At 32.6% G+C, this 24,718-nt stretch overlaps 1 protein-coding gene across 1 annotated transcript; it reads right to left on the minus strand.

The window, feature by feature from the left end:
* On the minus strand, nt 1-24,041 carry LOC111687873 (putative uncharacterized protein DDB_G0277255). Its single transcript, XM_046948342.1, has 8 exons — nt 24,011-24,041; nt 13,613-13,878; nt 13,010-13,541; nt 11,391-11,529; nt 10,448-11,308; nt 9,986-10,381; nt 2,514-3,376; nt 1-2,240 (listed from the first exon to the last, which is right to left on the minus strand). Exons 1-8 carry the CDS (start codon nt 24,039-24,041, stop codon nt 1,705-1,707), a joined length of 3,624 nt encoding a protein of 1,207 aa, XP_046804298.1. The 3' UTR covers nt 1-1,704.
* Nucleotides 24,042-24,718: the final 677 nt, after the last annotated feature.

Here is a 24,718-nt window from a genome sequence, read left to right on the forward strand (position 1 = left end):
GTATTGTCATTAGCTGTACTCACAACTGCCAAATTTCAGAAAATTCGGGCTACCGGAATTAGTCTTAAAACAATTTTCCCCAATTAATTCGTCGTTCGTCTGCGTAAGAAATAGAAATAAACCTATCGCACAGTTCGTTACGTATGACGAGTTTTGTCACACACATTGATTGTGCGTATTTTCATATACTTTAGTGTGTTCTATATCTGACGACGAAAATTCGTTCCGAAAAATTCCCCGTTCGTACCAATTGTGCGTAAAGTATTACTCTTTTCGAAACGAATTGCAGTAGAAAAATTGTGTCTTTCGAAATTTGATTTTATCTAGAAAAAGAAATTTGCCAAATGATTAGTCAAAAATATTTCTTAACTAAAAAATAAAATGTCATATTTTTTTAAATGTTTATTTAAATCCTTTTAAGTTAAGCTTAAAAGTATTATAAACTATTTTTCGTTTAGTAAGAGAAGACATGCAAAACTGTTCGAGATATCAGCTTATAACTCAAAAAATCGAAAGAGTTATAATGATTTCAGAGAAAAAAAAAGTAAATTAAAAAACATATGTTTTAAACATAAATACTAATGGGTTAAAATAATAAAATTTTTGACTAATTTTTTAAAGGAACACTTATGTATGGCATTTGAAATTTAAAAGAAATATTGTACGTTTAGAAAAAAATATGTTTTCAAAGAAAATGGACTAATGGACAAACTCTTTAATAGGCTTTTTTTACTTTTAATCTTTAAGACGGCTTTACACGAATACGGATGGGATTGTCTGAGCGCAATATGTATTAAAATCATCACACATTAAGAGAGAATACTGATAGAAAATTTGACAGTTTAATGGCTCTCTTCATTCCGTTTTGGCATCAGCTTGGCATCAGCTCAAGTTTAAACCACCTTCATTGGGCGCTTAAACTAGCAAACAAAGTTAACCAATTGAAAACAACAAACAAAAACAACTTCCGAAGATAAATTCTAATTTAATCCATAATCCTTCATCTAAAGATTGACCCTAAATGTATTTCTCTCTTCTTTAAGACCTGGTCCATATTAGGAAACTTTTGTTGAGAAAATTTTTCATAATTCTCTTTTGAAGTTTCCTTAATGTCTACACTTTTATTTCGGAAACAACGTGTTAATTTCATTGATTTGTTGTTGCACGAATGAGAAGAATAGCAAAACAAAACAAGTTTCCGAGTAAGAGAAACTCCGTACCACGAGAGAGATATGAATGATATTATTTCTCTTCAGGCAAAATCAAAAGTTTCCGAAAAAAGTTTCCTAGAGTGGCAGTAGCAGCAAACCCGATGTTCAATAAATTTTACCAAATACAACGTTTATACTCCCTTTTAAGATTCATCAACTTAACTGGAACTTATTATCCAGTTAATTTTTTTCTGAATTTGAATCTGATCTAGAATCCTTTGAAAAAGAATACTTCTATTCTTTCGTAATACTTAAGTATTACTTCAATAAAACTGAATGTTGGGTAGTGGGACCATTCCCAATTAACAAATTATCTTTAAAACTCCTTGCTAATTAATCTTGAAATTTAACTTTCTCCCTTTTTATAGCTCTATACAACTTAAGTTTAACATTTTGTTCTCTAACTCTCAGACTTTAAACTTAATACATACATATGTATTTATCTTTTGGACCTCTTGCTATACCTACTAATCGTAGGTAATGACTCCAAATTCTAGTAACTTATTTTCTTGCGCAACTTTAAAGACAAACGTTGTTGCTGCTGCTGCTGGTGGTGATGTTGCTGCTGATGTTCCCTTTGTTCGGTAGCCATAACTCCAGCAGCATATTTAGCACTGCGCGGCATATAAAGACCCTGACTTGTAGTAGGTGTAGGTATACCGGAGGTAGAGGTCGAAGATGTAGAAGAAGCGGTAGAAGATTCCAAATTTGTAATAGCTGCCTGGCGATGTCTGGTGCGAAAACTACCACCACCACCACCAACAACTGTCGAAGATGAGGTGGTACCAGTAGCAGAATTGTTGTTGTTGTTGGAGGCAGACGATACTTGATTATTAGTCTTTCTCAGCAATTTAGTGTTGTACTCATCACATTTGTCCTTTTCAATGCGTGTACTACTCAAGGATCTTTTATTGCGTTTAATATTACTAAAGCCTCCACCAGAAACTCCGCTGCCATATTGGCTACTACAGGGTATACCCGTCGTTGATGGCAAGGAACGCTGTGATGTACGACTAAGACGATTTGTATCTAAATTTTGAGGAGTAGAGGAGGCGGAAGAGGAACAGGGTGTGGGTGTAGTTGCCAGGGATAGGGAATGGGTATAGGAGGATAATAGGTTTGGCATAGTGGTTGTGGTGTTGAGATTATGATGTGATTGTTGTTGGTCATGGTGCGGGAATGAATTGTTGTCGGCGGCAATGGGGGGAGAAGAAGATGATAAGAAATTTATGTTTAATTGTGTTTGCTGTATTATAGAGATATTATTATTGTTATTATTATTATTTTCTAAGGATAAATTACTGTTTGAATGTGTGGATTTAAGGGTTTCAGCGTCAGAAGAGGAATTTGAATGATTGGCAGAGGTACAAGAGGATTTTGTTGTATTGGTACGCAGTATACGTTCTTCCAACTTATTACTATTGCTATTGCTACATGTTGTGGTTGTTGTTGTACTACTACTATTGCTATTGTTGTTGCTGCTATTATGATTATTAGTTTTGTTCATATTGGCCAAGAGAGTGCCGGAAGAGGGTAAAGGATTCGAATTTAAATCCAATGTAGCTGAAGATGAACGTGTTGTAATGCCACCGCCACCACTAATACCACTGCCCAACTGTATGGCTGAGGGTAAAGCAGAAACATCTCGATAATAACGTGCAGTAGTCACAGTACAAGGTGGTGCTTGTTGCAAACCTCCTCCGGCTCCACCACCACCACCACCATCCTGATGACGATGATATCTTAAACGTGATCTTCCTCTCAAAGTCATGTGATGATGTGATGGTGCTGTTATAGCGGCTGCTGCCGATAATCTATTTGAACTTCTAGAAGGCGGTATAGTGGCCGATGAACCCACTACACCACCACCATGATTTATGGCCACATTTAAATCAATTAAAGCTGCTGTTGCTCTCACTATCGGTATTTTACTTTCATTTGTGGTGGAACTTATTAAAGTGTTGTTGTAGGTTTTCGTTTGTTTATTTAAACTACTGAGTGTGGGTGTAGTTACATCATGTTGATGTTGTAGCAATGTTGATGATGTTGTTGTGGAACTTACAGTATTGGCATTGTGGTTGTTGTTGTTATTATTATTGGCGGCAGTGACATTATTTGAAATCTGTTGCTGTTGTTCAGCTTTACGTAAATGCATTAGTCCCATTCTTTAGATATTTTTGTTAAAGTTTATATACAATTGTTAGTAGATTTTTTTATTGTATGTTGTTGTTGTATAATGTTTATATTGATTTAGAATAATTGTGTTGTTGTTTTATTGTTTTGTTTATTATACAAAATACATAAAATTCCCGAAAGTCACCGCAATTAAGAGAAAGAAAGAAGAAAGAGAAAAACATATTGGAAAAATATATTATAGTAAATCTTATATTGTTTTGGTGTTTATATAGTAAATGTAAAGTTTAGTAGATTGCAAGTGTTATACGAGAAATAAACTATGTTTATTACGATTTTTAAAATAATACAGAAACATGCAGAGCAAAAGCAACTAATAAATAAGGCATCAAATAAAAAATACACTCAAAACATTATATATCTTAACGGATCGGTGAAAAATGTTGGTTATTAGAAATATTATTACTCATTCCGGAAATCTAACTTATCAATTATATCTAAAAACTTTCTAAAAAGATGTATAGGAAAATTATACTTTTTGCTAAAAGCTAGTTTGAGCACTTTGATACCGGTTTATATCATACTTTAAAGTAGTGTCGTACCAATAAACCACAGAATCAACTTCAACGGGTGGCTAGTTGCAGCAGGACTCGTCCTGTCTTGTTCAGTTGGCTCATATTACTTTGGGATCCACATAGTGGGTGTGTTTTATCCTCAAATTTGCGGGAAGTAGTAAGTAGAAGTTAAGCAAATGATACACGATGAAATCTTTATTTCGGGCTAAGTTCGATGCCGCTACCAGATCACAAGGTTTCTAGTCTATAGTCTAGTTTATAATCTAGACTATAGTCTAGTCTATAGTCTAGTCTATAGTCTAGTCTATAGTCTAGTCTATAGTCTAGTCTATAGTCTAGTCTATAGTCTAGTCTATAGTCTAGTCTAGTCTAGTCTATAGTCTAGTCTATAGTCTAGTCTATAGTCTAGTCTATAGTCTAGTCTATAGTCTAGTCTATAGTCTAGTCTATAGTCTAGTCTATAGTCTAGTCTATAGTTAGTCTATAGTCTAGTCTATAGTCTAGTCTATAGTCTAGTCTATAGTCTAGTCTATAGTCTAGTCTATAGTCTAGTCTATAGTCTAGTCTATAGTCTAGTCTATAGTCTAGTCTATAGTCTAGTCTATAGTCTAGTCTATAGTCTAGTCTATAGTCTAGTCTATAGTCTAGTCTATAGTCTAGTCTATAGTCTAGTCTATAGTCTAGTCTATAGTCTAGTCTATAGTCTAGTCTATAGTCTAGTCTATAGTCTAGTCTATAGTCTAGTCTATAGTCTAGTCTATAGTCTAGTCTACAGTCTAGTCTAGTCTATAGTCTAGTCTATAGTCTAGTCTATAGTCTAGTCTATAGTCTAGTCTATAGTCTAGTCTAGTCTATAGTCTAGTCTATAGTCGAGTCTAGTCTATAGTCGAGTCTAGTCTATAGTCTAGTCTATAGTCTAGTCTATAGTCTAGTCTATAGTCTAGTCTATAGTCTAGTCTATAGTCTAGTCTATAGTCTAGTCTATAGTCTAGTCTATAGTCTAGTCTATAGTCTAGTCTATAGTCTAGTCTATAGTCTAGTCTATAGTCTAGTCTATAGTCTAGTCTATAGTCTAGTCTATTCTAGTCTATAGTCTAGTCTATATCTAGTCTATAGTCTAGTCTATAGTCTAGTCTATAGTCTAGTCTATAGTCTAGTCTATAGTCTAGTCTATAGTCTAGTCTATAGTCTAGTCTATAGTCTAGTCTATAGTCTAGTCAATAGTCTAGTCTATAGTCTAGTCTATAGTCTAGTCTATAGTCTAGTCTATAGTCTAGTCTATAGTCTAGTCTATAGTCTAGTCTATAGTCTAGTCTATAGTCTAGTCTATAGTCTAGTCTATAGTCTAGTCTATAGTCTAGTCTAGTCTATAGTCTAGTCTAGTCTATAGTCTAGTCTATAGTCTAGTCTATAGTCTAGTCTAGTCTATAGTCTAGTCTAGTCTAGTCTATAGTCTAGTCTAGTCTATAGTCTAGTCTATAGTCTAGTCTATAGTCTAGTCTATAGTCTAGGTTATAGTCTAGTCTATAGTCTAGTCTATAGTCTAGTCTATAGTCTAGTCTATAGTCTAGTCTATAGTCTAGTCTATAGTCTAGTCTATAGTCTAGTCTATAGTCTAGTCTATAGTCTAGTCTATAGTCTAGTCTATAGTCTAGTCTATAGTCTAGTCTATAGTCTAGTCTATAGTCTAGTCTATAGTCTAGTCTATAGTCTAGTCTATAGTCTAGTCTATAGTCTAGTCTATAGTCTAGTCTATAGTCTAGTCTATAGTCTAGTCTATAGTCTAGTCTATAGTCTAGTCTATAGTCTAGTCTATAGTCTAGTCTATAGTCTAGTCTAGTCTATAGTCTAGTCTAGTCTATAGTCTAGTCTAGTCTAGTCTATAGTCTAGTCTAGTCTATAGTCTAGTCTAGTCTAGTCTAGTCTAGTCTATAGTCTAGTCTAGTCTATAGTCTAGTCTAGTCTATAGTCTAGTCTAGTCTAGTCTATAGTCTAGTCTATAGTCTAGTCTAGTCTATAGTCTAGTCTAGTCTATAGTCTAGTCTAGTCTATAGTCTAGTCTAGTCTATAGTCTAGTCTAGTCTAGTCTAGTCTATAGTCTAGTCTATAGTCTAGTCTATAGTCTAGTCTATAGTCTAGTCTATAGTCTAGGTTATAGTCTAGTCTATAGTCTAGTCTATAGTCTAGGCTATAGTCTAGTCTGTAGTCTAGTCTATAGTCTAGTCTATAGTCTAGTCTTTAGTCTAGTCTATAGTCTAGTCTATAGTCTAGTCTATAGTCTAGTCTATAGTCTAGTCTATAGTCTAGTCTATAGTCTAGTCTATATTCTAGTCTATAGTCTAGTCTATAGTCTAGTCTATAGTCTGGTCTATAGTCAAGTCTATAGTCTAGTCTATAGTCTAGTCTGTAGTCTAGTCTATAGTCTAGTCTATAGTATAGTCTATAGTCTAGTCTATAGTCTAGTCTATATTCTAGTCTATAGTCTAGTCTATAGTCTAGTCTATAGTCTAGTCTATAGTCTGGTCTATAGTCAAGTCTATAGTCTAGTCTATAGTCTAGTCTGTAGTCTAGTCTATAGTCTTGTCTATAGTCTAGTCTATAGTCTAGTCTATAGTCTAGTCTATAGTCTAGTCTATAGTCTAGTCTATAGTCTAGTCTATAGTCTAGTCTATAGTCTAGTCTATAGTCTAGTCTATAGTCTAGTCTATAGTCTAGTCTATAGTCTAGTCTATAGTCCAGTCTATAGTCTAGTCTATAGTCTAGTCTATAGTCTAGTCTATAGTCTAGTCTATAGTCTAGTCTATGGTCTTGTCCATAGTCTAGTCTATGGTCTAGTCTATGGTCTAGTCTATGGTCTAGTATATAGTCTAGCCTATAGTGTAGTCTTTAGTTTAGTCTATAGTCTAGTCTATAGTCTAGTCCATAGTCTAATCTATGGTCTTGTCCATAGTCTAGTCTATGGTCTAGTCCATAGTCTAGTCTATGGTCTAGTATATAGTCTAGCCTATAGTGTAGTCTTTGGTTTAGTCTATAGTCTATACTCAAGTCTATAGTCTAGTCTATAGTCCATTTTATAGTCTAGACTTTAGAATAGACTATGGACTAGACTATAGTCTATTCCATAGTCTAGTTCATAGTCTAGTCAATATTCTAATCTATAGTCAAGTCTATAGTCTAGTTTGAAGTCCAGTCTACATAATAGCATAATTAAATTTAACAAACTAACTTTAAAACTGCAGCAAAGTTCAAAGGTTAGAAAAATAGGGAACCGTTAAAGCTGAACAAAAGTATATGAAAATACCCAAAAGCCACAAAATTAAAAAAAAAAAACAAACAATAAATACAACAACAAAATTAAACAACAAGGAAGAAAAAGCCAAAAGTTGGGAGAAGGAAAAAGAAAATAAATTAACACAAAGAAATTTATTAAAAATAAAAATACAAACAAATTTTGGTTGTTTTGGGGGGAAAATTTTTTCAAAAAAATTCGTAAATATTTATTGAATCATTATCATGCATAAAACAAAAGAACTATTAAGATATTTAGTACAAATAAGTTAATAAGGTTTTAATAATAAATTATACAACAAAAATATAATTTAAATATCTACAGAATTTCAAAGTTGTCTTTTTTACTTGATAAAATTTTAAATAAGTAAATAAATTTTAAATAAGAGGAGGTATATAAAAATATATAAGGTAAGTAGTACTTAGTAGTGTTTTTAGTTCTAAATAATATATAATAACAACAGATAGAAAAAAAAAATACATTACAATTTGGGATAATAGGTTCATTATTTTTGACTCAATACTACAATATACAATTTTGAAAATAAAACAAAAAATTTATGTTTTAATAAGAAAATAAAAAATTTTGTGTGATAATTAGAATATTTTAAACATCAATTAATAAACAAAGGTAATAATCCTTTTTTTTATTTGTACAATATTAAGAGAAAAATATTTATTTCAAAGTTATAGTGTAAAGTTTTATTAATAAAAATTTATTATAGCTTATAGTTTAAAAATAATTTGTATATTTAAATTTTGATATAAATTTTCTTTTGGAGTAGGGAAAGGGGATATTTTTATTCAACCATCAACGATGACGATTAAAGTATTGCATTAGACTTCGTTTAAAGCTTTGTTTTTTTATTTTTGTTATAAAGTTGTTTGTTGTGTTAGAAATAAAGAAATTTAAATTTTTACAAAATTTTTATTAAACAAACTTAAAATATATTACAAAAACAATAATTATATATGTGTTAAGTATTTGATTATTTCAAGCATTAACTAAAATTAGTACAACTGAACTTAAATTAATGAACCAAAAAAATATATTAATTAGTTGTTTTGTTTGAATGGTTTTAATTGAATTGTGTTTTAGTATAAAATTACTTTGTAATTCTAGACTAGACAACGTTTCTATAGCAAAAGTTGCTCTAAACTACACAACTTTTTATAGAGAATGCTGCTTTAGACTAGACAAGTTTTCTACAGAAAAAGTTGCTCTAGACTAGACAAATTTTGTTATGAAAAACTTGCTTTAGTCTAGACAACTTTTCTATAGAAAAAGTTGCTCTAGACTAGACAACTTTTCTGCAGAAAAAGTTGCTCTAAACTAGAAAACTTTTCTGCAGAAAAAGTTGCTCTAAACTAGACAACTTTTTTGCAGAAAAAGTTGCTCTACACTAGACAACTTTTCTGCAGAAAAAGTTGCTCTAAACTAGACAACTTTTTTAAAGAAAAAGTTGCTCTAGACTAGACAACTTTTTTAAAGAAAAAGTTGCTCTAGACTAGACAACTTTTCTGAAGAAAAAATTACTCTAAACTAGACAATTTTTCAAGAAAAAAAGTTGCTCTAGACAAGACAACTTTTCAAGAGAAAAAGTTGCTCTAGACTTGACTTCTCTATAGAAAAAGCTGCTTTACACTATACAACTTTTCTATAAAAAAATTGCTCTATACTAGACAATTTTTCTATAGAAAAACATGCTCTAGTCTAGACAACTTTTCAAGAGAAAAAGTTGCTCTAAACTAGACAACTTTTCAAGGGAAAAAGTTGCTCTAAACTAGACAACTTTTCTTTAGAAAAAGTTGCTCTAGACTAGACTACTCTTCTATAGAAAAAGTTGCTCTAGACTAGACAACTTTTCAAGAGAAAAAGTTGCTCTAAACTAGACAACTTTTCTTTAAAAAAATGCTTTAGATTTGACAACTTTTCTATAGAAAAAGTTGCTCTAGACTAAACAACTTTTCTATAGAAAAAGTTGCTCTAGACTAAACAACTTTTCTATAGAAAAAGTTGCTCTAGACTAGAGGAAAAGTTGCCTAGACTTGACAACTTCTCTATAGAAAATGTTGCTTTACACTAGACAACTTTTCTATAGAAAAAGTTGCTCTAGACTAAACAAATTTTTTAAAGAAAAAGTTGCTCTAAAACTATTATAAAGAAAAAGTGGCTCTACACAACTTTTCTACAGAAAAAGTTACTCTAGTTTAGACAAATTTTCTATAGTTGAAATTGTTCTCTTTCCCAGCAACAAGTCTAAACTAAATACCAACAAAACTACTAGATTAAAATTAAAAACTAAATGTTAAAATTTACTTAAAAAAATGAAAGAAAATATAAATAAAATGCAAGAACTAATGGCGGCAATATGAACAAATTCATTATAAAATTTAGTTCAAAAACACAATTTGTAAAAACAACAAAATAATTAAGAGAAAAAATCTTTGTTTTTTTAATTTTCTTATAAAATTTTGCAATAGAAAAAAAATTACAACAAACATTATTAAAAAAATGGCAACAAAAATTTACGTTAATAAAACAGCAGCATGGCTTTTAAATTAAAATAAACAAAAAGCTAATTTTCTTAGATTTTTATTAAAAAAAAAAAACTTGGCAAAATGAATTGAATTTGTTAATAAATATTAAAAGAAATTAAAAATGTGTTATTTTTTGTATTAGGGAAAGAGGAAATGAGGAATTAGGAATAAAGTCAAGAAGATATAATTTTGTGTATAGAAGAAGGAGGATGGGGGGGCGGTCTGTTTAAAACTTACCTTTTGCTATAAATAGCTAAACTGCGTGCCCGTGTTGTTATTGTACTATTAACACTATTTAAACCCATGGTGGTGGTAGTTGAGGTTAGATTTGTTGTTGCTGTTGTAGTTGGACCACCAACACTATTATTATTGTTGTTGTTATTATTATTATTATTGTTAATATTATTACAATTATTGTTATTACTGTTGTTGTTATTATTATTGTTATTAATATTGTTGTTATTATTTAATAAATTATTTGTAGCTGTCACTGCTGCATTTGAATCCAAACAATCTTGAGCCTTTAGGCCAGTTGTGGTTGTTGTACTGGTGGCCAACATATTAACCAAATTATTGTTATTACGGAACGGTTGTGAACGTGCTCGGGTATGACGTAGAGGATTTTCAGTTTCACTGTAAAATGACAACAAATTTAAAATTTGAATATTTTAAGTAAAAGTTACACAAGTTCACACTTACCCTGTACTACCACCAGATCTGGAATTATGTTGCCTTCTCATGGCCTTTATTTGATTTAGTTTGTCACCCTGAGTTTGTGCCTTGGTCTTTTCTATAGCTGCCTGAGTCATTTTAACTGTGGATGCTATGGTAGGCCTTTGTAAGGCGGCCGGTTCATAAGTAGTTGAAGGTTTTTTCAGTTTCTTTTCAGAATACAAAGGAGATGAAGACACATTAGTATTAGTGGTGACACTTGAGCTAGTTACCGTTGTTGATGTTATCAAACTATGACCATTACCCATTAAAGGTGGTGTTCGACGTAAAGTTATTTCAGTAATAGCAGCAACACCTCCACCACCACCTACTCCACCACCCGTAGGAGTAGGTGAACTTCTTAGGGATGTGGTAGTACTAGTAGTAACATTACTGCTCTTAGTACTGGTAACTGTTGTCGGTGATTTGCGTCTTCGTGACACTATAAATGTGCTATTAGTATTAGAGGTTGTAGATTCTTCTTCGGTTTCGGTAACGTCATTGTCATTATCACTAGCACTAGTTGGCGGTGTTATAGCACCATCTTTCGCTGTCATTAACAAACGTGTACGTGTTGTTAGAGTTTTATTGCCATTCTCATACGATTCCAATGAGTCCAATTGATTCGAATCCGTTTGATCTTCCTCATTCAAATGCATAGTGTCGACCTTTTGTGAAATACCCTTGACGCGTGTCATTAACATTTCCGTATTATTTTCATTCGAACGTAACTGACCAGCAGAACAAGTTTTATACAATAAACTATAAATGCCATATTTGTGTACGGGACAACAGGTACCAGCACGTTTACGCATGCGTTCTCCCTCAGACCACAGCCATGATTGTTTACTAAAATTAAGGAGGAGTAGGAGAAAATTGAAAATTTTTATAAAATTATTGTTCTTTTTTTAATATTTAGCAAATTAATTACTCTTCCATCCATTGTTGTTGATGACCAATAACAGAACCAGGACGACATAAACGTAACCAGGCAATAGCTTCCAGAGCTGAGAAATTATAGTGTTTCATAATATAAGCACCAATTAAACTACCAGTGCGTCCAAGACCAGCTAAAAACAGAAATTATGACCAAATTAGAATAAAAACATTTCTTTTTGTATTGAACTAGATGACTAGATTAAAGCAACTTTTTCTACAGAAAAGTTGTCTAGACTAGAGCGACTTTTTCTACAGAAAAGTTGTCTAGACTAGAGCAACTTTTTCTACAGAAAAGTTGTCTAGACTAGAGCAACTTTTTCTACAGAAAAGTTGTCTAGACTAGAGCAACTTTTCTATAGAAAAGTTGTCTAGACAAGAGCAAATTTTTCTATAGAAAAGTTGTCTAGACTAAAGCAACTTTTTCTATAGAAAAGTTGTCTAGACTAGAGCAACGTTTTCTATAGAAAAGTTGTCTAGACTAGAGCAACGTTTTCTATTGAAAAGTTGTCTAGACTAGAGCAACGTTTTTTATTGAAAACTTGTCTAGACTAGAGCAACGTTTTCTATAGAAAAGTTGTCTAGACTAGAGCAACGTTTTCTATAGAAAAGTTGTTTAGACTAGAGTAAAGTTATTTATAGAAAAGTTGTCTAGACTAGAGCAACGTTATCTATAGGAAAATGGCCTAGACTAGAGAAACTTTTTCTATGGAAAAGTTGTCTAGACTAGAACAACTTTTTCTATAGAAAAGTTGTCTAGACTAGAGCAACTTTTTCTATAGAAAAGTGTAGACTAGAGCAACTTTTTCTATAGAAAAGTGTAGACTAGAGCAACTTTTTCTATAGAAAAGTTGTCTAAACTAAAGCAACTTTTTCTATAGAAAAGTTGTCTATACTAGAGCAACTTTTTCTATAGAAAAGTTGTCTAGACTAGAGCAACTTTTTCTATAGAAAAGTTGTCTAGACTAGAGCAACTTTTTCTATAGAAAAGTTGTCTAGACTAGAGCAACTTTTTCTATAGAAAAGTTGTCTAGACTAGAGCAACTTTTTCTATAGAAAAGTTGTCTAGACTAGAGCAACTTTTTCTATAGAAAAGTTGTCTAGACTAGAGCAACTTTTTCTATAGAAAAGTTGTCTAGACTAGAGCAACTTTTTCTATAGAAAAGTTGTCTACACTAGAGCAACTTTTTCTATAAAAAAGTTGTCTAGACTAGAGCAACTTTTTCTATAGAAAAGTTGTCTAGACTAGAGCAACTTTTTCTATAAAAAAGTTGTCTAGACTTTTTTCTATAGAAAAAGTTGCTCTAATCTAGACAACTTTTCTACTGTCTAGACTAGAGCAACGTTTTCTATAGAAAAGTTGTCTAGACAAGAAAAACTTTTTCTATAGTTGTCTAGACTAAAGCAACTATTTCTATAGAAAGGTTGTCTAGACTGAAGCAACTTTTTCAATAGCAAAGTTGTCTAGATTAGAGCATCTTTTTTATAGAAAAGTTGTCTAGACTACAGCAATTTTTTATAGAAAAGGTCCCCTATTCTAGGGCAACATTTTCCAATGAAAATTCTGGACTAAAACTATAAGATTAAAACAAACTTATGAAATTATCCACTCACCTTTACAATGCACTGCTATGGCACCCTTTGTTGTCTCACATATCGTTAAGAATTTCTTCAATATCAAATCGCTAGGCGTACTACCATCTATGAAAAATAGATCTTTATGATCAAAACCGGCATTCTCAAAACTGGAAGCATGATAAACCTTGGCATTCAAACGTATGATGGTCGTTACATTATTACCACGAAAATATTCAAAATAAGTTTCTGGTGAATGGCAAGGATAACCATTCGGCAGTGTTTTGGACTTTTGATGAGGTCCACAGAAGGCAATAAACTTTTGAGGAACAATCCAATTGAAATCACCATTTTCAACACGTTCATAATATTCATACTCTTCGGCATCGAAATCTTCAAAATTAAAGAAACCTGCTTTTAAAGATTTGTGTACAGCATTTAGGCAATCGATTAGAGAGATTTTATAGCCACTGGGACCATAGGAGGCATCACAAAAACGTGTATAAGCAGGTATTTCGCCCATGACCAAGGGGCGATAGGCCTCTTCGGGTGATTTGTTGAGGTAAATTATCTGGGGGGAGCAAAGAAGAAAATTTGTTTAGAATTTCTTTTTTTAAATGTTGTTATTATCCTTGACCTTACCGCAAATGCTCCCATTAGATAGGCGGCATTAACTCTTTTAGCCGGATTCATGGAGGTGTAATGTACAATTTTCTTATTGGCCAAAGTTTTATTATTTAATTTGGCATTCAATTTCTGACAATAGCGATACAGCATGCAAATGTTGAGAGGACCAAAATCATTGTAGAAATTTTCATAGATAAAATCATCATCGATGCTAAAATAATGACTGGTTGCAGTATTTTTTGGTTTAAAATTCTTTTTAAATGCCACAAAATATAAACGATCTACAAGGAAAGTAGAATTAAAATAGAAAATTTAATATTTGGAAAAAATATAAAAAAATTTACATTCATAATAAATTTCAACTAAAACACGTTATGGAATTTATTTTAATTCCCTAAAACTTATTATAATTATTAATAAGAAAGGCAACTTATTTATATTCAGTTCAACGTAAATCTTATAAAAATTTAATGTTGCTATTTACGTGCCACACATTTGTTACTTAAAGAATATAATGTTAAAGGACCAAAATAAAAGAGTTTTAAATTCGGCTGTGTCGAATCGTATTTACACTTCACCGTAGTATGTTTACAAAAATACACTAGGACGCTGTGAGTTTATTACCAAAATTTTTGATTTAATATCCAAATAGATACAAAAAGTATTAAAGCCGTGATGCACGGTTGTCGGATCTTACATCGTTGTCATTAAAATGACAAGAAAATGTCTAACAATCGTCTAAACTTACAATTTACTGCCAACGTCGTAACATCTAACAACCGTGTATACATAGCATTAGTTGAAGAAGATAAAAGTATCAAAAAGTTTAAGTTAAGATCAAGAAGGATTATACACCATGAAAATAATATATATCCTCACGGAGACCATAACGTCCATTGTGATTGCTTTCAAGGAGTATAGATTCAAACACAGAGAAGCAAAGAACACTATAACAAGACAAGAAAGTAAAAAGATAGATAGGATAGATAAACGGAACACTGGTCTATTCCTAAAGCGATACAACCTAGAATATATCTGTCGATTTCTCACCCTAAGGAATAAATAGAAGAGAAAATCCATGTCCCACTATAAAGTCCAATCAAAGAAGTGACTAATTTTTTTGACAAAATCAAGTAGTCTGTGAGGGATAAGTTCCGCAATTTTCCTCAATTCCTATTCTCTAGACATTTCACTTAAAGATTACGTATTCAGGACAATATATACATATATCCACTTGGAGACCATAAGGTCCATTGTTATTCCTTTCAAGGAGTGATGATTCAAACTCAGAGAAGTAAAGTAACAAGGCAAGAACAATGTAGACTGCGAGGCTTAAGTTCCTCAATTTCCCTCAGTTCCTTTTCCATAGACATTTCAGCAAAAGATTACGTATCCTAGGACATTGGCAAATAATATGCTCGAATGTCTCTACTAACTCCTCAATAGTATGGTATACAACTGTCCCACTTAGACCTCGTTCACACTAGGAAACTTCTGTTTAGAAACTTTTTCTTAATTCTCTTTTAAAGTTTCCTTAATGTCTTTCTTTCTTTTGTTTCAGAAACTACATATTAATTGCATTGATTTGTTGTTGTACGAATGAGAAGAATAACAAAATAAGAAAAGTTTCCGAGTACATGAAACTTTGTACCGCGAGAGATCTCACGCAAAATCAAAAGTTTCCCAAGAAAAGTTTCCTAGTGTGAACCGGAAGTTACTGAAAAAGGTTTTAACTGAAAAATGACAGTTTTGACCAGAGGGCCTTTGATGTTTTGAAATCCAATCTACTATTTTTTGACTGGTTAATGATATCACGTATTCCCTTGAATATCAACCAACATTTTCTACAGAATAATATAGTAAAGAGCAAATTTTTTCTATAGAAAAGTTGTCTAGTTTTGAACAAAATTTTCTTTAGAAAAGCCTAAAATGGAACTGGACTACAGTTTTTATTTATTTTGTATCTCTGCACACATGTCACACATAACATACAAATATAAACAAATACTGTAATACCACCATCAAACTGTATTACCACCCTCAAACAAATATGAGATGTATTGCCAACATATTACTGCCTTATCTCCTTGTTCTTGTTATACTCTTCACCTTCGTAAGAATAGAACAGCATCCAAACATACACATAAAATACACAGCTGATTAAAACCAAATACATCTCCACACGCACATGTACATCTTTATCCAATGCACAGTGTTGTTGCTTTTTTAACAAAGCATGAAAAAAATGTGGCTTTTTTGATGAAATTTTCAGAGGTTGTCTCGGATTCTTGCTCATGTCTAACAGAATTATTGAAGATTCGGATCTCGTCGATATCTGGGGACCTCTAAAAACTGATTTCAACAGACAGACAGACAGACAGACAGACAGACGGACATGGCTTAATCGACTCCGCTATCTATAAGGATCCAGAATATATATACTTTATGGGGTCGGAAAATTATATTATAGAAATTACAAACGGAATGACAAACTTATATATACCCTTCTCACGAAGGTGAAGGGTATAAAAACAGCTTGATACCTAAGATGTTGTTTTTGTACGGCAAAGCAAATTGAAGCTGAAAGTCGACACACACCAACACGTTTTACCCTTTCTCGCATTCTATGCGTTTGTCAAAAAAGTAGTATCAATGTATTTGTATGCTGAAGGTTTCAAGTACAAAAGCGTAGAATGCCTTGACGCGTAGAATACTTAAGCTAGAGGTCCACACCACGCGTGTAACGCTTTCTCGCATTATATGCGCCTGTCAAAAAAGTAGAATCAATGTATTTGTATGCAGAAAGTTTCAAGAATGTCTTGATGCGTAGAATACTTAAGCTAGAGGTCCACACCATGCGTTTAACGCTTTGTCGCATTCTACGCGTCTGTCAAAAAATGTAGAATCAATGAATTTGTATGCAGAAAGTTTCAAGAACAAAAGCGTCGAATGTCTTGACGTGTAGAATGCTTAAAGTAGATCTATTTTCTACTTTTAAGCATCACAATAGGCGAGCGAACATGTCATCTGATTTTAACATTAAAAAGCGTCGCATATAACTTGAAGCGTAGAATGCGAAGTAGGTATGAAAAGTATCTGCGGCTTAAATATGAGAATATCATGTAAGGTAAGTTATCTTTTACTCAACCAGTGGATGAAAAAGACCACCGTGAAATAGACCGTTAAGGCAAGTGTTTACATAAAACACTTAGACTTCAAACACAAAGACGAACATTGCTTAATCGCTTCCGATAGAAGGATTCAGATTTTGCTATATATTTTATAGCGTCGTACAATTATGAAAATTGCCAACGAAATTATACCCTTCCCAAAGGTGTAGGGTATAACTAAAAAACTTAATTTAAAAATTTCAACAGTTGTTACAGTGTCACGCCAAAGAGAAAAAAAAACAAATCTTATAAAAATTCCTATAAAATGGTAATGTTATGTGTTAACATGTGTGTGCAAGAGAGTGAGAGAGAAATAATGTGTTGCATGTTAAGAATTTAACTTAAAAATTTTCTAGCATAAATAAATAATAAAATTGGAAAATTTATTTAGAAATTATAAATGTCAAAAGTTAATAAGGCGGCGGTTATGGTTGTAAACACTTTGCAAATAAATATTGACGGGAGAAAAAGAAAATAACGATAACAACAAAAAAATTGCCAAAAATAAGTAAGTTATTGAAATATTGAAGGCATTAAACAAAGAAATGAACAAACAATAAATAGTGTAGAACAAAATTATTAACACGAATAAATATAATTGAGAGAAATTTTTTGTTGAAAAACTTGAAAAATTAAAATATTTAATTTTAAAATAATTTTCTTTGAATCTTAATGATTTAGAGATTATTTTGGAAGTTTTACAATTTCTTTAAAACTTTGACGTAAATATACAAAGTTTTATCATCCACTGTAAAAAAAAACTTATTATGTTCACCTAACGTAAAAACGAAGTGTAAGGAACACAAAGTTTATTTAGTTAAAGGCAAATATGTATTAAAAATAAAATTCAATCAACAGCAAATACAATACAAATTGTTGTAACTGTTAGTGGTTCAATTTACCGGGTTTTAAGTTACTTTTCTTCTTTTTTTTAAACAAAATTCAATAAAGGTTTTGTTGGTTTACCAAGTAATATTTAAATACACATTTAAAAATTTCAACAATTGTTAACAATTTTCAAGGGAATTTCAACAACTGTTAAAAAAAAAAAACTGAAAAATACTAGAACCTTAACCAATAAATAAAATAAGAAGAAAGCTATTTTTCAATATAGTTTTGTTATTATTTACAATTTAAAATATGCAAATAGAGTTAGTATAAATAATATAGTAGAAATATATTAGCAAAAAAAAATATTTTTACATTTAACTAGAAAATAGTTTAAATTGTATGCGTTGCTTAGCTATTTACAGAGGTATTTTTCAAATATCTATTTCTTTCCTAATGTTTGCTTCTGTCTTCGAAAAATTTGTTATAGTATAGTTACACACAATAGCTACTGTTATATTTTATGCAATATGAACTTCTCATGTCATGTTTATATTCTTCATATTTGAACCAAAAAAAGGAAGGAAAAAATCTAATGTCTGACAAGTGCAATAGAAAAATAGGGTTACCAAATTACTCTAAAAATATTGGCTTTTAAAATCTCAGAGATAATGTCCCGAATTCAGAGAGAATTTTAGACTAGACTAAACCCTAGATTACATACTAAACTATAGACTAGACCATATACTAGACTATAGACTAGATTTTAGATTAGACTAAAGACTAGACTATAGACTAGACTATAGACTAGACTATAGACTAGACTATAGACTAGACTATAGACTAGACTATAGACTAGACTATAGACTATAGACTAGACTATAGACTAGACTATAGACTAGACTAGACTATAGACTAGACTATAGACTAGACTATAGACTAGACTATAGACTAGACTATAGACTAGACTATAGACTAGACTATAGACTAGACTATAGACTAGACTATAGACTAGACTATAGACTAGACTATAGACTAGACTATAGACTAGACTATAGACTAGACTATAGACTAGACTATAGACTAGACTATAGACTAGACTATAGACTAGACTATAGACTAGACTATAGACTAGACTATAGACTAGACTATAGACTAGACTATAGACTAGACTATAGACTAGACTAGACTATAGACTAGACTATAGACTAGACTATAGACTAGACTATAGACTAGACTATAGACTAGACTATAGACTAGACTATAGACTAGACTATAGACTAGACTATAGACTAGACTAGACTAGACTATAGACTAGACTAGACTATAGAATAGACTATAGACTAGACTATAGACTAGACTATAGACTAGACTATAGACTAGACTATAGACTAGACTATAGACTAGACTATAGACTAGACTATAGACTAGACTATAGACTAGACTATAGACTAGACTATAGACTAGACTAGACTATAGACTAGACTATGGACTAGACTATAGACTAGACTATAGACTAGACTATAGACTAGACTATAGACTAGACTATAGACTAGACTATAGACTAGACTATAGACTAGACTATAGACTAGACTATAGACTAGACTATAGACTAGACTATAGACTAGACTAGACTATAGACTAGACTATAGACTAGACTATAGACTAGACTATAGACTAGACTATAGACTAGACTATAGACTAGACTATAGACTAGACTATAGACTAGACTATAGACTAGACTATAGACTAGACTATAGACTAGACTAGACTATAGACTAGACTATAGACTAGACTATAGACTAGACTATAGACTAGACTATAGACTAGACTATAGACTAGACTATAGACTAGACTATAGACTAGACTATAGACTAGACTATAGACTAGACTATAGACTAGACTATAGACTAGACTATAGACTAGACTATAGACTAGACTATAGACTAGACTATAGACTAGACTATAGACTAGACTATAGACTAGACTATAGACTAGACTATAGACTAGACTATAGACCAGACTATAGACCAGACTATGGACTAGACTATAGACTAGACTATAGACTAGACTATAGACTAGACTATAGACTAGACTATAGACTAGACTATAGACTAGACTATAGACTAGACTATAGACTAGACTATAGACTAGACTATAGACCAGACTATAGACCAGACTATAGACCAGACTATAGACTAGACTGGACTACAAACTAGACTATAGACTAGTCTACAAACTAGACTATAGACTGGTTTTACCCGCGAAAATAATACCCATGATAGAAAATTTCAATGGTTTCCCCTTTTTACTCAAGCAACACTTTACGAACAATTGTTATAAGTTTGTTTTAGAAATAGTAGTAATAAATAAAAATGGAAAAAAGTTCTTGTGTTTCTAATAAATTTTATTTAGAGTACATGTTTTACACTTTTTGTTTTTCATTATTTCATTTTGCTTTGTTATTGTAAAATATAATTTTGTGTGTTTTAGAAAAAAATGCGCAGGGAGAATTTACATAGAATATATTAGGTTTCCATGTTTTGTTTGAATTTTGAATAAAATGTTTTTTTAACAAACAAACATTTAAACTCAATATTGTTGGTTTGCTGCTGGTTTTTGTTATTAATTTTACGCCAACAAAAATTGGGTTTATAAACATATGGAAAAATTTAAATTTGAAAAGTTTTTCTTAAAGAATTTTATAAAATTTTACTCTTTTAAAGAATATTTTGATTAATATAAATAGAAACTTATATTCGTTAGTATCTCGACCTTTATCAGCCTCGTTGTGCGTTTCTTAACCAATGCCTGAGGTAACGAATCGAACCCATTACCTTCGATTTACCAGATTCGAACACTAAGCACTAACCTACCGGTGGCCGATATATTCGAAAAAGTTTTAAAGTTATAAAAAATCAATATTTTCTTAATACTAATTTCTTCTTTAAAATATTCTTTTGTACAATTAAAAAAGAAACAAATTGTCAATAATAATACAAGACAAGACATCAAACTCAACTATTTTTATATTAAACTGTAAACGTGCGTTATCAATTTCGTCGGCATAGAGATCTACAATGAAAATAAATCTAAAACCAAATAAAGATTGATTTTTTTAATATTTTTTCCTTTTATACTACTTAATAACAAAGAAGTATAATAGAATTATAAAAAGAGTGTATAAAAGAAAGAAGACGAACAGAAAAAAAACGTCAAAAATATGAAAATTTAAATCCAATTTTATCGTTAGACATTCGTGTTTAAATACACTTTTCCATCAATAGTTTAGTAAGAGTTGTTGTAACCACGACTACACATGTGTATTTTAGGGGAGGGAAGGGGCAGAGTTAGGTGTAGTTTTAGATTAAATAACAATACAAATTATTAGATATTGTATATAAATAAATGATAAGGTTATTATTAGAACAATAATAACAATATACAGACATGCGTAAAATTATTATTATAATCTTTATAATTTAATTCTATTGTATATTTCAGCAATAGAATGTCAAAACCCACTTAGACCTGGTCCATACTGGGAAACTGTTTCGAGAAACTTTTTCTTAATGCTCTTTTGAAATTTCCTTAAAGTTTACACAAAACAGGTTTCCGAGTAAGAGAAACTCCGTACTGAGAGAGATGAATGATATTTATTTTACTTTCTCTCTCAGGCAAAATCAAAAGTTTTCCAAAAAAGTTCCCTAGTGTGGACGCCACTTAGACATGGTTCACACTAGGAAACTTTTGATTTTGTGTAAGAGAGAAAAAGAAAGAAATATCAACCATCTCTTTCTCTCACACACAAAATCAAAAGTTTCTCAGTGTGAACCAGGTCTTAGATGTTTCCAAAGGATTGAGCAGCGCTGAATCCGAATCTGATATTGTGTCAAAAAATCAAGATAATATGTCATATGTTAAGCCTTAATTTTAAAGCTGACATAAAAGACTTCCATATGATTTACAACATTTTATGAATAAAGTTGTTTTCGAGCATTAATAACGTCTCCAAAAAAGTCAAAGTTTTTTCCAAATTTAGGACACCATATCTTAAATTTCACATATGATGGAAAAATTCTAATCTTAGATTCGGATTCAGCGTTAGTCGCATCCTTTAATTCGCCCTGTGTAATTCAACATTTATTTCCAATTACTTGGCAAAACCTCAGAACAATAACAAACATTTAATTAGCAGTTACTGCTACCAGTTGTATACGTTATTTTTAATTAAATACGCAATTTAAATTATGTATACGCACTGTTATCAATAAAATGTAAATAAATAATTCGTTGCAAAAACAGAAAATCAATTAAAAACTCAAACAATTACAAAACAAATACAATTATGTAGAGAAAAGCAAGAGAGAACGAAAAAATAACAAAAACAACAACAAACAAACTGTTGCATCAGATCAAGGCTATTATGTTTGCAGAAAATTCAACAAGAGAATGAAATGAAACGGCTGCAAATTAATACAAACAACAACAGAATAAACAAGTAGAAGTTTTTTCGGTTTCGGTGTGTTTTTGAAAAAACAATCAATAATTTTTTTTAATACAAAAAACTAGTATGAATCAGTATAAACCCGCTATAGTTTATACCGAAAAACTATCAGAAAGCAGAAATGCAAAATGATTGACGGCAGCGCTACCATTTTCGGTCGTCGGCGAATTATTACATAAAATAATTATGAATGTCGAAGTGCTTTACGTGTGTACCTGGCATGATGCACTACCCCACGGTGGTTTTTTCCATCCACTGGGTAGACCCCCCGGGGGCATGTTACCTTGGTGAAAGCTACACCTTGGTGTTATTGCAATATCCCGGGGAAAAGAGGTGCTACCAATACCTCTAGTCTGCCGGTACTATAAACTGGTGATGATCAGATGTATCCACGGCCTTTCCGTGGAATGATCTGGCATGGGGTCTAACAGAGAGTACCATATAATCTGGCACTACGGGTGGCCGGTTGCCCGCAGGACCTAGTCCTGGCCGGTCAATTGGTTGAGGTTCCTTCGGGATCCACGTAGTGGCTGTGGTTGAAACCCAAATCGCGGGGAGAGAATGTTGGTTTAAGGACTGATATATCCTATACCTAATGGGTTGGATAATTCTCTCTTCGAACAGGTCTGTGTACAAAGCAGCATATGCGGATTCCTAAACCCGATCGGTATTTCTTACCGGTCGTGTAGTGGGACGCCGGTATATGCTGGGAATTGTCAGGTTAGTATTCAATGGTTGCCTGTCATCCCGTAGAGCGATCTTTATGATCATGGGAATGGAACTGATGCGAAAATTGGTGAAAGATCGGGAAAGTCTCCATATATTGGAGATTAGTACTGATTTAGTATGCCTTTTTTACGCTTCGGGGAAGTTCTTCGGTGCTGTTGCCATCTCAAACAGATAATATATTGATACATGCTACGCGACTATTTTGTCGGGGCAATTATTGGAATCAATTGACTTTGGAAATTCCTAATTTCCTTTGTTACATTGATCGGTTCATAAAAGAGGGGATCCTGATCCATTTTGTTGGGTATTTCGGACTACCAAATATGTCTCTCAGGTGCTGTTGCCAAACCAACAGGGCCATCTCAGTAGTGTGGTTGGCGGGCTTAAAGAGGTGTAAGGAATGCACTGGAGTGGGTCATTAGATGATGGGGATTGCATTTTGAATAATGCAATCTTTCATGACATCATAAGGGTGGTCACCTTCCGGTTTACCGGAAGATTGATTTCACCTGATGTTGGGACTCGTCGTCACCCCCTTCTATTGATTTTAGACCAGTGATTGCTTTTTCGTTGTCGGGGTTTGCATTGGGTTTGATCCATGCTGCCTGTCATTCCGCAACGGGCTACTATGGCAAGAGATTAGATAGCTCGAGTTCTTCAACAAAGTACTTTACATGGACCGGCACAGCCATGTACAAAAATTGCTACCTGAGTTCTTCATTGAAGAATTCAGGGGCGCGGGTAGACCGTCTCTAGTCTATCCTGTGGGTGAAAATGACCACCGTGGAATTAGGCCGTCAAGGCAGGTGTTCACGTTAAACTCTCGACTTCATCCACTGGGTAGACTTGACCTTGACTGTCTACCTTCGCTCCTGAATCTTTCAATGATGAACTCAGGTTGCAATTTTTGTACATGGATTGGGCCGATCTATGTACAAGCACTTTGCTGAAGTACTCGAGCTATCTAATCTCTGACAATTGCTGCCCCGTGGCTTAACTTCTGAGATAATAAACATCACTTCCTTTTACAACCACGCCTCTGTTGATTCGGCAACAGCACCTAGAGACGTAACCGGTGGACCGAAGTACGAATCCTTCATATAAGCCGAGGATTTTGTTCTTACTCACAGGGACACACTGCGGTAATTATGATATGAACAGAGAATACTCTGAACATACCTGACAAGGAGGGAGAATTTAATGGTATCATTGGTATCATATATGATACCTTTCATCCATCATCATACAACCCATAACACATCTTATTTATACGACACATTCATAAGAGAAAAACGTAAGCCACATTCATCCCATACCATATACAATTAATACCAATTCATTTCCAACGCTAAAGTCCCACAGTCACTCCTCTGTGTGGTATCTGTTGTTTCGGCAACAGCACCGAACTTATCCCGAAATATTGACTTTATCTCACATCAGTCTTTTAAGTGCAACTTACTATTTCCGCGAATTTGGGTTTAAACCACTTCTACTACGTGGATCCCGAAAGAAATTCAACCAACTGACTAGCCAGGAGATAGTCCTGCGGGCAACTGGCCACCCGTAGTACCAGAATATGCGGTGCTCTGGTTTGATCTCTTTCAATTTATGCAAGAACTAAGCCAGATTTTATATTATGGACTGAATACCTAAACTTTGATTCGCTGAACCCGAAGCACGTCCTGCATTCACTCCAATATTTTCCTTGCTTCAATTTCAAATTAGATTGTACAATACTTTTAAACTTTTGAAGTAAGCGATGTGTCACATATGATTTGTAAGACTTAAAAAACCTCCTTATTTTTTTTATTATGCATGACGAAGAAAGAAATATCAAGTTAAAACACACCCAAATAGAGAAATCAAATAAACTTCATAACAATATAC

Source organism: Lucilia cuprina, chromosome 2 (assembly GCF_022045245.1).
Source record: "Lucilia cuprina isolate Lc7/37 chromosome 2, ASM2204524v1, whole genome shotgun sequence".
In the NCBI taxonomy this organism is placed as follows: Eukaryota; Metazoa; Arthropoda; class Insecta; order Diptera; family Calliphoridae; genus Lucilia; species Lucilia cuprina.

Bases quoted from the DNA above. Each gene is read 5' to 3' on its own strand.
- LOC111687873 (XM_046948342.1), bottom strand. From the start codon at position 24,041: ATGATACCATTAAATTCTCCCTCCTTGTCAG. The intron at 13,542-13,612 runs GTAAGGTCAAGG...TGCTCCCCCCAG, and splicing joins ATCTAATGGGAGCATTTGCG to ATAATTTACCTCAACAAATC. The intron at 11,530-13,009 runs GTGAGTGGATAA...TTCTGTTTTTAG, and splicing joins CATAGCAGTGCATTGTAAAG to CTGGTCTTGGACGCACTGGT.